General features: G+C 42.6%; 3 protein-coding genes across 5 annotated transcripts; 2 read left to right on the top strand and 1 right to left on the bottom strand.

Moving 5' to 3' along the window:
• Window positions 1–1039: 1039 nt before the first annotated feature.
• On the bottom strand, window positions 1040–8888 carry LOC137866625 (protein ABHD8-like). Of its 2 annotated transcripts, none has more exons than XM_068702642.1 (5): window positions 8778–8888; window positions 3651–4501; window positions 3370–3540; window positions 3040–3256; window positions 1040–2923 (listed from the first exon to the last, which is right to left on the bottom strand). In XM_068702642.1, exons 2-5 carry the CDS (start codon window positions 4490–4492, stop codon window positions 2723–2725), a joined length of 1431 nt encoding a protein of 476 aa, XP_068558743.1. In that variant the 5' UTR covers window positions 4493–4501; window positions 8778–8888; the 3' UTR covers window positions 1040–2722. The 2 variants fall into 2 exon arrangements, with proteins under 2 accessions (XP_068558743.1, XP_068558742.1); XM_068702641.1 differs by lacking the exon at window positions 8778–8888 and adding an exon at window positions 6978–7294.
• A 194-nt stretch (window positions 8889–9082) lies between these two features.
• Window positions 9083–10231, top strand: mrpl34 (mitochondrial ribosomal protein L34). The gene is made up of 2 exons (XM_068702624.1): window positions 9083–9203; window positions 9641–10231. The coding sequence occupies exons 1-2, from the start codon at window positions 9148–9150 to the stop codon at window positions 9957–9959; spliced, it is 375 nt and encodes a 124-aa protein (XP_068558725.1). The 5' UTR covers window positions 9083–9147; the 3' UTR covers window positions 9960–10231.
• Window positions 10232–11009: 778 nt separating this feature from the next.
• Window positions 11010–14177, top strand: LOC137866589 (DET1- and DDB1-associated protein 1-like). Of its 2 annotated transcripts, XM_068702597.1 has the most exons (6): window positions 11010–11195; window positions 11290–11333; window positions 11616–11696; window positions 11856–11907; window positions 12031–12092; window positions 12200–14177. In XM_068702597.1, the coding sequence occupies exons 2-6, from the start codon at window positions 11325–11327 to the stop codon at window positions 12302–12304; spliced, it is 309 nt and encodes a 102-aa protein (XP_068558698.1). In that variant the 5' UTR covers window positions 11010–11195; window positions 11290–11324; the 3' UTR covers window positions 12305–14177. The 2 variants fall into 2 exon arrangements, with proteins under 2 accessions (XP_068558698.1, XP_068558697.1); XM_068702596.1 differs by having other exon boundaries at window positions 11010–11333.
• The last annotated feature ends 153 nt before the right edge of the window (window positions 14178–14330 follow it).

The raw sequence follows: 14330 nt of genomic DNA, 5'->3' as shown, positions 1-14330 counted from the left end.
TGACATATGGGAAGAGCGATTTTCTAATGTTATTAAGAAAATGACATGGTTCAACAAAAAGTTGTCCAGGCAATTAAGAATTGATATTTGTTTTGTTTTTTTCAAACATGTTAGATTAATGTGTTTCAACTCAGCCATCTATTCTTACTGATTACAAGGTAATCAGTTTACCATTTAGTTTTGTTTTTGTATCTCTGGCATTGACAAACAAAACGTAAGCGGCTAAATATTAAATAACATCACATTAAATGATTTTAAAAAAAGAGATAAAAGGTTTTTAAAAAATTACTATTGGATACTAGCGCTCACAACTTTGGGGGAATTAATACTGCTATGAGGATAGGCAAAGACATTGTATTTATTAAAAAAATAATTAGGAAAGATAATCTGAAAATACTAATGTGGTCAATTTTGTGTGTACTTTGCATTAATGAAATTACTGTAATGTTGTTACATCCAACACAGAGACTGTACTACTGCGAACAAACAAGCGACATCACCTGTAGACTGTGAACATCGGTTTTTATTTAATGCCAGGAAATGCACATTCATACACTGAATCCAACTTTATTGATAGGCTATATAATGTTATATGCATCCACATTCAGGCAGTGCATACATTATGATTCCCATGAATAAATGCAACAGTAACATTAAACACATTTTGCTTACCACAAAAAGATATAGCACACATGAGCACTGACAATTTGTATATGCACACTTGTAGCATAAGAGGAAGGACATGTGCACCCTGTTGTCCATACAGATTTACTGACTCTTTTACATCAAAAGAAACCTACGGTACATTGCATCAGCAGCACTTGTTGGTTTTTAGAAAGTCCACAGAGAATATATAATGTTTTTGAGATGTCAGTGCCAAGTCAGTTTATTTCTATTCTATTTCTATCTATCTTGTTCCAGTTGCATAAGACCAGTCATGTTGCATCAGCATCCTGTCAAAAATGCGTATATATATATATATATATATATATATATATATATATATATATATATATATATATATATATATATATATATATATATATATATATATATATATATATATATATATATATATATATATAGACCAGCATGGTCTGTACAAATGACTTTCTCCTTTGGCTAACTCATTTTTGATTTTAGGCTTTGGACATCCCAGTCTTAAATCCACCAATTTACATCTTCTGCTTCTTAAAAACGGTAGAATCTCTCCAGTCAACAGATCCGATGTCAGACAGTGTTTTCACTCACACCTAACTGTCCCAGTATGAGACAAAGCAGCACCCATCAATGACCGTCCTTTAGTGAGCGTAATGTTTAGCTCATTCTTTCTGTCCGATGCGATGAGATAAATAGGATGGACTGAAGAGTAGTAGGGGAACACACTCGGCAGCTTTAAGCGGTCAATACAACCACAATTTGTTATGGCAGTTGCTGTGTTTTCAAAAATAAAAGGCAAAAAAAAAAATAATACACATTAAAAGGTCATTTGATTACAGAGAAGTGCAGAGGGAATTTTTTTTTTTCAATATGAGAATATATTGCAACTGTCTGACACAACCCTCTCACCTTTTCATATTCTGAACTCATACAGGGCCTCGGTACTTTGTATCCTTAGGATATTATACACTGTTGCAGAAATGGCTGCTAGAATGAAGGAGAACCCTTTGGCGTCCATGTTTGTTTACATCTGTTTTGGCAACCAGTTCACATTAAATTCCTCATTAAATATGACTTCATTTTCATGCAACTGTGAATTGATAACTTGGTAACATTGTGCTTAACATAGACACACAGAGCTTTTTGGAGTTAGATTTTATATGTTAGAGTTCAATATATGGAAAATATATTGCTGTAATCTGGAACATTTTATTGACAACAGCTGTGATTGTGAGTCTTCATGTTTGAAATGGTGCACACTTCACATTGTATGTGGTCAACAGATGGCTGGATTGCAGGTGAACAATTATATATATATATACTTTTTGTTCATGACGTAATCTTTATAAGCATGTGGTGAAATTATTCATCATATTTTGCATGTATATCGGAATATATTTGATGACTTTAACCCATGTCCCGCTGTTATCCAGTCAGTATTTGATAATAAACTATTATTATCAACAGTTTTACGAGAAGCTGTCCTTCACTCTACCGGCGAACCAGCAGTCAGATCTGTAAATCCTCAATTCAAAACACATCATTTTTGCCAGTTTCCCCACTGAAAACAAATGCAAGACGGGCCCCATAAGTTAATAAACATTTTGTAAAGATTGAACAGAAGCTCTGCAGTACTTCACAGAATATTTAAAGTGAGGGAAGTCACTCCCCGTTTCATGGATTTTATGCTTTCTGCATCTTACAGTAGTCAGGTCTTCGCCGGATACATTTCAAACACAAATCACTAATTGACATAGTCTTCCAAGGTATTGTGTCATTTTGCAAACGTGACACAATGGAGCACAAACTTGGTATCAAAAAGCGAAGCGGAAACCGACTGTGTATTTGCATCCGTTCCGCTCATCTTTATGTTCGTTCCGCCGTTCTCTGTATCGGCGCTATGCCTATAAAGTCCTGCTTTATCTCGGAGCACCAGTGGCCATCTGCATCCTTAAGATGTGGCCCTGTTTATAACAGCTCTCAGCCTGGTAGCAGCCTTAAGAATACAAGCCACAAAAGGCCCTCTGCTTGGTTGTGTAATAAAAACTAGACTCCTTGTGGGTTATTTGTCCATGGGCTTATTGATTTTCAGTGTGTGGAGAGTGTCACTGAGAGCTGTGTCTGTCTTGATGCGGTCTTTTCTGGACATGTCTGGCTCCCATAGAAAGAACTCGTGGAGGAGGGTGTTGACGGTGTCGGGGCACTCCATCATGACCATGTGACTTCCCTCCTCGATGACTTTTAGGAACGCAAACAGGAGGATCTAGAAAGGGAGCCAAAATGACGGCAGAACATTACAACAGGTAACACCGCAGAGCAAACGCGGCGGTTTGACACGATGAATCGGCCCTCATTCGCGCGTGTGAAGATGTGCTTTACCTCTGCCATGCGCTGGTCCTCATCCATGGGCACAAACTTGTCACACATGCCATGAACCAGAAGGATGGGCACAGTGAGCTCGGCGTGGTAGACCTCATCCCCCTCGGGCCAGTACTGGCCACTCATCATGGCTCGCAGGACAAACGGAGACACATTGAAGGCATTGCCCTGCTTCAACAGCTGCTTTTCTTTGGCACCCTGACGGGCAAATCCAGCCCTGCAGGTTCGGGGAAAATAGAAGAGAGGGAAATCCACTTTAGGTTGTGTGACTGTGGTGTGTCATTGTCTCCGGTGTTCAATTTTGGCACCACACAAAAAAGCAGATCTTACTTGAGGAAGCTCCAGGCCAGACAAGGTGACAGACAGTGAAGGACACACGATGGCAGCTGGAAGATGGAACACAGGCTGGGCTCCAGAGCCGTGGGACCCCCTCCATTGATCATCACCACCTTATGGACCAGATCGGGATATTCGTGTGCCAGGAAGGTGCAAAATGAAACTCTGGAAGAGATTTGAGATTGGTACAGTATGTTAACGGCAGCATGCTAATCTCTACTAGATAGATCGATATGGTGAATGATTTATAACAAAAGCATGCCACAAATCCTCACCCATACGAGTGGCCAATGAGAATGTTGCGTTTCCGAGCGTATCTCTTAAAGATGGCGCGAAGGTCCTCCGCAAGAGCATAGAAAGTGTACGCTGCTGCAATGTGCGGGGCGGTGCTGGCTCCGTGACCCGCCAGGTCGGGCGCGATGACCTCATAGCCCAGCCGAGAGAAGAAGTCCAGTTGGCTGCTCCAGATGTCCAGAGAACCTCCCACGCCGTGCACGAAGAACAGCGCTACGTCCGAGTGCGTCCCTTTGCAGCTTGAGATCACCCTCTTCGAGTCGATTTGCACTGTGCGCTTGGGCTTGCGGCGGCGGCGGCGAGGAGGCGGAGCAGGTTTCTGTTCCCCGAGAGGTGGAGGAACCGGAGGAGGAACGGGATTGGGGTCTGGGGAAGAGGGCATTTCTTTGTAGTCAGCCAGCTCCACCTCTACAGTGCTGCAAGGCTCCAGATCCCCATCCTGACACTGCAGGATCTCAGAGTGCAAAACATCACCCAGATTCTCAATCACCAGCTGGCCGTTGCGGTAGACCGTGATCTTCCTCTTGCAGTGGACGCTGCTGCCGGCGTTGCTCTCGTTATAGTCCTCAGGAGAGCAGTCGTCATCATCATCATCATCATCATCATCATCATCGCCGTCCTTCTTTCCCTTGCTTGCAACTTGCTCTTCGGTTACTACCGGCTGACGCTCAGGGATGATGTGTCGCACTCGCAGGATTCTACCAGGTTTCACCTCCACAAACTCGAAACCATCGGAGGGTTCTGTCGACTCGAGGGGCAAGACCAGGCTGGCAACCTTCCCGGTCAGGCAACACAGTATCCCTTCAGTGATACTGGTCAGCATGGTGCTTCCCTGCGTACAACAACATCACACAGACACAACAAAGCAGCTCATTACTCTTGATGCTTCATTTGAGATAAAAAAAATAAAAAAAGATTACGTAGGTTTATGAAAAGGACAAAAAGGGAAAAATAGACAACGTGTAGGAAGCGTGTTAACCTTCTTCAGCTTTTCACAACCGATTTCATTTTCCACAGTTTCAAACATATGCATTTATGAATGTTTTCAGGTTTAATTCCTGTCGCAGCGTTTGAGAACGTCAACAGCTCAACAGGAAGAGAAACTGGGCCCCAGCTTGGTTCTTACAGAATTGAACACAAGCTGTTTCCTAGCAACGCGGTTACAATGAAACAGTCTTCTTTATCCTATCGTCACACCGCAGCCAGCGTGGACTGAAATGAAACGCACACCAAGAGCAAGGACAAGTTTCAGTAGAATGGATTCAACAACTTATGCTTTGCAAATTCAAAAATACGGTAGCCAGTGTGCGAGTGCAGCTCCAACAGCCTTTGCAGAGCTCGACTGACTGACTCACTCACCTGGGTGACGAAGCAGTGTTCAAGGACTCCAAGTTCACAAACAGACAACTTAGAAACAATACTTGTGCTGCGCTACAGTTTCAATGTCAGCAAGGACGGAGTATTTACATGCTCACTTAGACGTTTGCTATTAATAACCCCTCCTTTTCACATGGTCAGAGGCAGAATATATATAGATATATAAATAGAAAACGCCAGTCATACGGCATGCCTGTGTACATGCCGGTGAACTGGACGTCTCATAGCAGCATGATGGCAGTTTTCCAAGCTATACTGCTTCCAATAGAGACGAGTGGGGAAAAACATTTTTAGTTTTCCCTGCGCAGGTCCAGTCGCAGCTAAACTGCATTTTGGCAGCTGTGCAAGTAAAGCATTATTAGTCTTCATTTTTCATACATACGGCTGGTTATCTCTAGGAAACAGAGCGGGATGATCTACATCTATATGGACGCCTAAGGCTTCCTTGTATCCCGGCTAAAACAGAGTGAAACGGAGCCCAGCTACTCCACATTACTGCTCACAGCATATCATAAGACATGTAGTTTAGAGCATGGCTCCAGTCTTCCCTCTTAATGTTATCAATAAGAATGCATAACATCTAGGCCTCTTCAGATAATGAAATACTTTGAAGATTATTTCACCTTAATAAGGTGAATACACAGTATGTCGTCATAAGCTTGGTGCTTTAGATGTCTGGAACTACAGTGAGGGGGAAATGGAGCTGGTTTACCCAAGCCTTCCTGCACAGGTTGCTAGGTGCATGTGACTGTGTGTGTGTGTGTGTGTGTGTGTGTGTGTGTGTGTGTGTGTGTGTGTGGTGTTGTTTTTGGTGGCAGGGTGGTCTGAAGGTCAGAACATCAAGTGCCTCTCCAGGTTCACCCTGGGACCAAAAGAATGTTGACTGAGAGGCCTGTCTATCCACAACCATCCAAAAGTATCAATTCTGCATCGTGTCCTCATTATGATTTATATATATATATAGATATAGATATATATAGATATACACAAGTGGTACATGATGGGGCAAAAACTGTCCACTGAGGAGAGTCCTAAATGGTGGTCATTTGTGATAATGGCGAGCATTTTTTGACAATGTAGCAGGACGTCACCTGACCTTGTTTAGCAGTTTGGATGACCCCGGCGTAGATGTGCCACTACGCCTCATTAACGCACAACTACATCAGCACTGACAAAACAGCCCCGTCATCTAAACCAGGGGATTCTCCCTCTGACCGATATCCATCAACACAATTTGGAATATGCCTGAGGGGAGCAACTGGACCAGTTTCTCATATCCACAAACCGCTACAAAGTCAAAGCAGCTGAAGGTTTCTCATCCATATGAGGGTTGTTGTTTTTTTTTTTTTTTGTCTGCATTGCAGAATACGTAGGTTGATATGTCTGCCAAGTCTTACAGTAACACACACTTGGTACACAGTGTGCTGCTCTATTTCCACAACACACAGTACAGTAGCCAATGGCGCACTCAGACAAGACAGCTGCACATTTGATGCGTATATTTGCAAAAAGATAGGACCATTATCACCTGTTTTCTGTTTAAAAAAGGCCATGCACCAATGTCTTTGAGCTTAGCTTTGTTCTGCAAGCCTATGGAATATATACTGTATATCAAGCCAGAAAGAGCCTTAGTAGGGACTATATTTCAACAATTTGAAGTACACCATTGTGTTATTGTTTGTGGGCCATTCTCAATAATTAATACATGCCCAACGTCGCAATACAAAATAAAACACATTACAAATCCAGTGGCAGTCTGGTGAAGAGGCTCATCATTGCTGTGTGTATATTATTGATAGGTCTATTATATTTATTTGTCACAGAGCAAATGCATGCAATCATTGTGCAGCTGTTTCATGATGCTGATGACTATACGTGCCATGCACATTATCCAATTAGACAACACAATGCAATACAAATCGATTCCTTACCTGCAGAATATTACTGATGATTTAGGGTGGTTAGAGTTCTGCACCGAAAGATGAGGGCCGACGAAACTGAACGGAGAAAACGTTGCATTTGGTGCAACAATTTGTCTACGCTGGAGATGCTGCAAAAACAATAAACACTTCTTATTGGCCTCGTGAGACTACCACAGAACACGGCGGGGCTTGAATTGACGATAAAAAGCATGAATCCATAAAAGCGTGGTGTTTGCATCTCAATGAGACACTCATAACGATAACAAACGATGTTTTTCTCTCTCTCTCAGCATCCACTGCGCACTCAGAACCAGCCCCGCCGCCCTTGTATCTGCAGCAGTCTTTGGGCATGTTTTTTTTTTTTGGGGGGGGGGGGGGGGGGGGGGGGGGGGGCTTCTGAGTGACAGTGAGGAGGGCGAATAGCAAACAGCGGAACACTGAGCGGGGGGCCAATGGGAGAGGGTTGCGTCCTTGTTGCCAAGGCTTGACACAGAAGAGCGAATTGCGTGTGTGCACGCGCACGCGCTTTCAGTTCAGTGCAGAGTGACAGAATTGACAAAATGATAGTCCAGCTAATTATCTACATAGAAGAACACATGAGCACGAGCAGACCCGCGCGTGTGTGATCCAACATGTCAAGTTCCTACACCTGCGTTCAAACCGTCTTCACTGCATCAAAATACACCGACACAGTGAAAGGCGTGTTAGGACAGGTGCTGCGTCACTGAAGGGAAGAATGACCTTTTCGATTGAGATGTGCTGAGTCCCTCCGTTTCCCTTGGACTCACATCAACACAGTGGCACTAGTGGGACAGGCCTGTGCCTGCCACGGAAGCGCCAGCTGTGACAGTTTATGGGGGGCGGAGAGCCTGACGCAAACAACGGTTTCTGTTATTGTTTAGCGCTCGATGTAAATAACAATAACTACTTTATGTTTAATGCGTGGAACGCATGCCTCAATGAGGCTGAAAAAACAACTAGGCTAATTAACAAGCCAGTTGGCCGACAGGGAAATATTGCATCGCACATCAGCGAGAAACAACAACTCATACAATTTACAATACATAATATAAATAGTATGTTGAATTGTATTTGTGCCTAGACCTTAGTTTTCTCTTTAGTGGTTTGACCTAATCCTCAAAAGACAAGCATTATTCCCAAAACCGATCCTCTCATACGATCTCATATTTGTCATAAAGAAATAAAATGTAAATATCTTCCACCTACCCAGTGCTCTGCATACTAATTGTCTCTTATACGCATGCTCATTGCGTATTGAAATAATGTATCCAGACATAAACCTTTCAAACATTTGTGAGTACATGCCAGCAGAGGCATGATGTGATACTTATGATACACAGGAGTGCTTGAATGAATCATATCTGATGGACAGGACGCACTTTAATTTGCTGCAGGCCCATCAAGACATTGTCTGAGGTATAATGCTATCAGAGCTGAATCTGCTTTTGGTTGACTTCACTGTTACTGTGAGGTTCAGTGGTAAATGTCACACACTAGATGGTATTTACTGGACAACAACAAAACTATGATCCACTTTTTTTTTTTGGAGAAACTGGTGTTGTGGGAGCAGTGGTGCACTGGTTGAGATTTAATTCTGACATTATTCAAGTGAGTCTCATTGCAGGTTAATAGAAGTGTTTGTAATTAAAGTGTTGCGCTGTGCTGATTTGTGATGACTGTGAATTGTTCCAGTCAACTATGCTCTGAACTGTCTCTGTTACAGTAGTGATTTAAAAAAAAAAAAAAAAAAAATAGTATATTTCAAGAAATCAAAAAGCAATAACCTACTTTATGTCCAACTTCTCAGGCAGTGAGTCCGATGAGGCTGTATACAAATCCCACTGCTTACCTAAGTTTAGTATCCCCCGTTCAGGCAGACACTATAATCTCAAACCATGCCTGTTAAAGCAAGAGCCTGTATCCTGGCCAATAAACAGGTGTATTGGTAAAACATGGTGCGTGTCCGTCGGTAAACTACTCGAACGTTGAACCTGAAAACGCTACTCAGGGCATAAAAAACACATATCGTTCCAGCAACAAGCCTTTCTATTGGCTGAAAGCTCTGGGCCAATCACCTTGCTTCATATTCGCAGGGAGCTGACAGACCTGTGACATTCACCGTTCTCACGTCTGCGTTTAACCGTGTAAATATCTAAAGATGAACGTCATACGGTCGTCTGTTTCCCGACTGTGTGGACTACGCAATTCCACCAGGTAACTGAGTTTGCGTACGCTCGTGCTAGTCGAACGTCGAAGCTAAAGTTTGTTTACGATGCTAACAACCAGCAAGCTAGCTTAGCAGTGCGTTAGCAGCATGGCTACTTAGTCAGAGTTATATTAAGTTAGGTGATGACTACTTCAATTATTGCTTAGAGATTGCTATTAAAGTTCAGATCAACATATCATGGACGACGGTATTGATTTAAATCTGTATTTTGCTGCAATTGTTACAATAACAATCTTGAGTTAACGTGGTAGTTAAAATGTGTTTTCAATCTGTACATGCATTTAATCACTGTGTCGATAACGGAGACGTGGGACCCGTGCATGAGGCTACTCCACACACAAGCAGCAGCACCATAAATGTATTACAACTTGTTTGAATTGTGGCGTAATGCTGTTAAAGAATAACATCTGTGATCTGTCAACAGCATCCTTGCAGGGAACCTTGCAGTAACTGGCAACTCTCACCTTAGATTGTTCAGCAACTGGATTGTGCCCAGAGCAGCTGCGGGACCTCGGATGTCCAGATGTGGGCCACTTTCGTCACAAGCTGAGGGTTCAGGCGTGTTCGGGCAGCTTCCGTGGCAATACCAGCAGGTGCGGACAAGGAAGAGAGGCACAGAGTATCAGCCCAAGAACATCAAGCGCAAGAGGACCCACGGCTGGATCAAGAGGATGAGCTCGCAAGGGGGCATCGAGGTGATTCTGCGCCGCATGTTAAAGGGACGGAAATCGCTCTCGCACTGAAGGACCTTGTTGGAAAAGACTTGTCAGAAAGCAGACGTTGGTTCACAAATGCTGCCGTTGCTCAGGAGGGGCTCAGCAAACCTTGTGTATTCGGTTAACCTGTGATACTGGGTGTGGGTTGGGTTTTGGCTCCCCTGCGTCAATAATGGGCGGGGTGGTGAAAACGGGCCTTCAACAACAACAATTGCCTTGAGCAAAAAGACGCCTTGTGGTTTCACCGTTTTTCTTTATCCATAAAGTTTTGTTCATATTATTAAATGTTGTCAAATGTTTTTTTTTTGCTTGTGTGAAGTTATTTGATTCAAAGTATGGCTTCCAGAGAGCAGGTCCTTGTGGTCCTCTCTTACATCAGGCAGAGTGACCCAGAGCTACATTAGTGACATTTCATTTTCAAGCCCAAATATTGTTGAAAATGAGAAGCTGTGACAGCTAAAAATCAGACAAGGATAGAAATTGAGGCATTAATTGATTATGTTAAATGCCAGAATAACACACGGTAAAGGGAAACATGTTACATTCTCTTGGATTCCCACTTTAACAGCATTTCCCATGCTTGGAAAATTGCAAGTAATGAATTAGCATACAGCTGATGTGCAGATTCAGCCCATACACTTTACAGTTTTTGGTACGAGTTAAAGAATGAACTGCTTCAAGTTGCATCTGTACACTTGATGTCCAGATATTCATGTCTGCATCGTATATATGAACACTTAAATATTGATAAGAGTTCTAGAGTGTGGGTTGTTTTGCTATTGTTCAGCTTCTATTATTGAATCAGTATTTTTACTGCTCAATTAATAACTGCGAGAAGCAACAGCGTGTACAGAGATAGATGCATAATGAACACGGAGGACATGCTGCAGAAAGTGCTTCTGTTGTTTTCTTCACAGCTTCAGGCCATTACCAGCAGCTGGGGGGGGGAGGGGGGGGGGGATTGGTCTGTTACATAATCTCTTTCCAGCCAATCAGCGCATTGCTTCGTCTGTCACGTCACGCATCCGCCACTGATTAACCAATGAGGCGCGTTGAATCTCGTAAAGTCACCGCCCACGAGCAGACTAAACAACAAAGATGGAGTCGTGAACTAGTAGCAAGTTAGCTTTCCAGATGACGTTCAATTTCAGTTGTTGTGTAATTACCGTTGAAAGAGTGGACGTTACCTGCTGATTGAAGCGGCGTGATGCGGTCATATCGAAGCCATACATAGTTGGGGGTTTTACAGGAGCTGTCAGACGGGTAAACATACCGGTATCTTAGCTACGACAAAAGACAACAAGGCTTAGTAGCTACCTGGGTTAGCTAAGTAACATCTGCTCGTTTTTCACTCCAGCTAGTTAACGAGCGAAGAGCGTGACACGGACAGAAATGGAGAAGGTAATGTTTGGTTCTTCGTTAATTATTTACGTATATATGTTAAGTAGCTGGTTCTTGTCGGCTTCGACAGACATGTTGCTTTAGCATTGCGTCGTGGAAAGCAGGATGTAGGTTACTGTACTCGCTGTCACATTATCTAACGTCAGTTACACGTAACGGCTAACGTTAACCAGTGGATTTCAACTAGTTAGCCGTTGCTTCGGTAACGTTAGTCGGTCTCACCACCCCGGAAGTGGTCTGTTCACATTTCTTTTCTTTTTTTTTTCTCTGTTCTGCTCACAGTCAGACTTCCTGAAGGGACTACCTGTCTACAACAAAAATAACTTCAGCAGGTTCCACGCAGACTCTCTATGTAAAGCGTCAGTGAGTCAACTTTGTCCCCCCCCCCACCCCCCCCCCAAAAAAATGAATAATGCTGAGATGAAATCATGTTGTCGGTGTCTTTGAAGTCATACATATCTTGTCACATGGTAGTACTTTGTCTGAGATCAATCTAACCAACGTGGAACTGTTGTTTTTTAGAACCGTCGACCATCTGTGTATCTTCCAACGCGGGAATATCCATCAGAGCAGAGTAAGTGTGTTAAACCTATGAAATGCTTACACAGTTTTATCTACATTGATGACATGAACAGCTGATTTTAACCACACTCTTGTCTCTTGGTGTAATCAGCGCTTGTGTTTTTATCTCCTCCAGTCATAGTCACAGAGAAGACAAACATCCTGTTGCGATATCTCCATCAACAGTGGGACAAAAAGGTAAAAACTTTTCAAAGATAGTTTGTGTAATTTAGGAGAAAGTTGGTGGTAATTATAACCATAAAATATCCTGTGTCCTTTTTTTCTTTTTCTTACTTCTTTATCAGAATACAGCAAAGAAACGAGAGCAGGAACAAGGAGAGGCGGAGAACACGGCGCCTCCACGGAAAATTGCCAGAACGGACAGTCGGGAGCTGAACGAGGATTCGTGATTTCGCTGTGCTGTTGACGCACAGCCAGCAGAGACTGACCTATTAAACAGAATGCAAACGCAGATGCGGAACATATGTTTGCGACCCCCCCCCCCCCCCCCCCCCAGGCCTTGACACTGACGAAAACAGGGATCGATACATTTCAGATCATAGCCGGCATGATATTAATGTCCTAAAACATTGGTCTTCATGTTTTACTCCAGAATTCCTCTTCAACCAAAACCTTTTCTTTTTTTTCCTCCACAATTTTATTTACTTTTGTTCCAAGACACCTCTGCCTCAAATTTCAGTCTTTTGTGGTTTTGAATAGAACATCTACCTCCTGATTCCTCATTCCCTCTGATTTCCCTTCACTTCACAGCAGTTTTCTCTTGAATATGTAGCTCCTGTGGGGCGGGCTCACAGCTGTCGTCAGTCATAGCTTCTCTGAGATATGCACATATTAATTTAAGTTTATTGGTTAAGTGGCATGCCCTCTGTCGTTGCTCCTACGCAACGACAGAATTTTTTTGTTTTTAACTACGGCGGTCCATAAAATGTTATTTTTTTGGCTCATCCTTTATGTGATTACTGGCATCGTTAGATTGAATCATCCATTCAGGGTTTGTTATGGACGGGTGCGGTTTTTTTTTCCTCCGGATGAATATTGATTTATTGCCTTAAATGGAAGTATTATAACTATGTCTTAGAGTGCCCCCCCCCCCCCTCCTCCCTTGGTTTACGTCGTCGTTTCGGGTGAAGAAGTGAACCACCAGTGAGCTGAATGGGTGATAGCGCGTCTATTAAGACGCATTCAAGCCAGTAAGAGTCACACCGGAGGATGCAGACTGTTTCTAGTACAGTCCGACCTGCAGATTGTGTAGCCGTCCGTGTTCCACGTGTTGACGCTCAGTAGTTTTGAGATCACCACTTTATAAGAAGTGTGTGTGTGTATCTTTTGTAAATACATTTGCACAATATTTTATGGAAGAGCTGATGACTGCAGCTATGTGTGAATTTAAAAACGGAGCCGTGCTGCTGGGTAGGACTGCTGTCGGTCCTCGTTTATAAATGAGAGACATTTGAGGGGACATGCGTGTGGATTTACAGGCTTTGGACAGCGGGACTAAAACGGTCTCATCGTGAAGTCTTGTATATTTGTACAGTGTGTGTGTGTGTGTGTGTGTATATCGTGATTGTTTTCCGACCCTTTTATCAGGTAACTAGACGACTCGCTCTGATTTTTGTCTTCGCCAGGTCAGCCATGTTGTTGTTGTTGTTGTTTCACTTTGCTTAGACAATTTGTTCTTGACATTGGAAGGAATACGAGCCGGAGTTCAGTCAAGTTTGCTTCATTTTTCCTCGCACTTTTAGAAACCTCACTTTTTGCGCATATTTAAAAGACAAATCTGCTGCAAATTGCAACATTTTCCATGTTTGTCACGACAGACGGTTGAGTCTATTAATGCACATTTTTACTTTGGTTCCATTTTTCCGTTTAGATTTACAGAGTTTATGTGCTGCTTACGTAGTTAGAATACAATAAGTTTATCAAGTATGAGTCTAAACCACAAACGTGCAGTTTTATCGTCCTGCTCTCTAACTCTACTTCTCTCAAACGGTTTGTATTCTACCACCTAATTAAGATTGGAATGTGTTTTATTGTTGAATGCTTTGCTTTTGAGTTTATGTATAAATGTATTGTCAATTTCAGATCTGGTTCTTCTAAAGATTACAGTATGACATACAGTAAAAACTATAACTCAAAGTTAACGGCAACATGTTTCTGTGTGGAAGTGAAGAAGATGACCTAGCATGTATTATTGGGAGGGTTTTGAGGAAATGATGCACACTTAATGAATAAATGATCTTCTTGCAAACAGGTGCATATTTAGATGAGTGTAAATGTTCTGTCTACAGTTATTCTTCCTTCCTTAATGTCCTCTTTCCAGTAACCAAATCAACCCAGCGAACGTCTCCCATCCAGTAATATTAATTCAATCAATATCATCATCATTTTTTTACTGTAAACAGAATCAGCCAATGC

This window comes from Cebidichthys violaceus, unplaced genomic scaffold (assembly GCF_023349555.1).
Source record: "Cebidichthys violaceus isolate CVI_PGR_0920_01 unplaced genomic scaffold, fCebVio1.0.p SCAF_87, whole genome shotgun sequence".
Lineage (NCBI taxonomy): Eukaryota > Metazoa > Chordata > Actinopteri > Perciformes > Stichaeidae > Cebidichthys > Cebidichthys violaceus.
The sequence above is the reverse complement of the archived record's forward strand: the minus strand, read 5'-3'. Positions and strand labels throughout refer to the sequence as shown.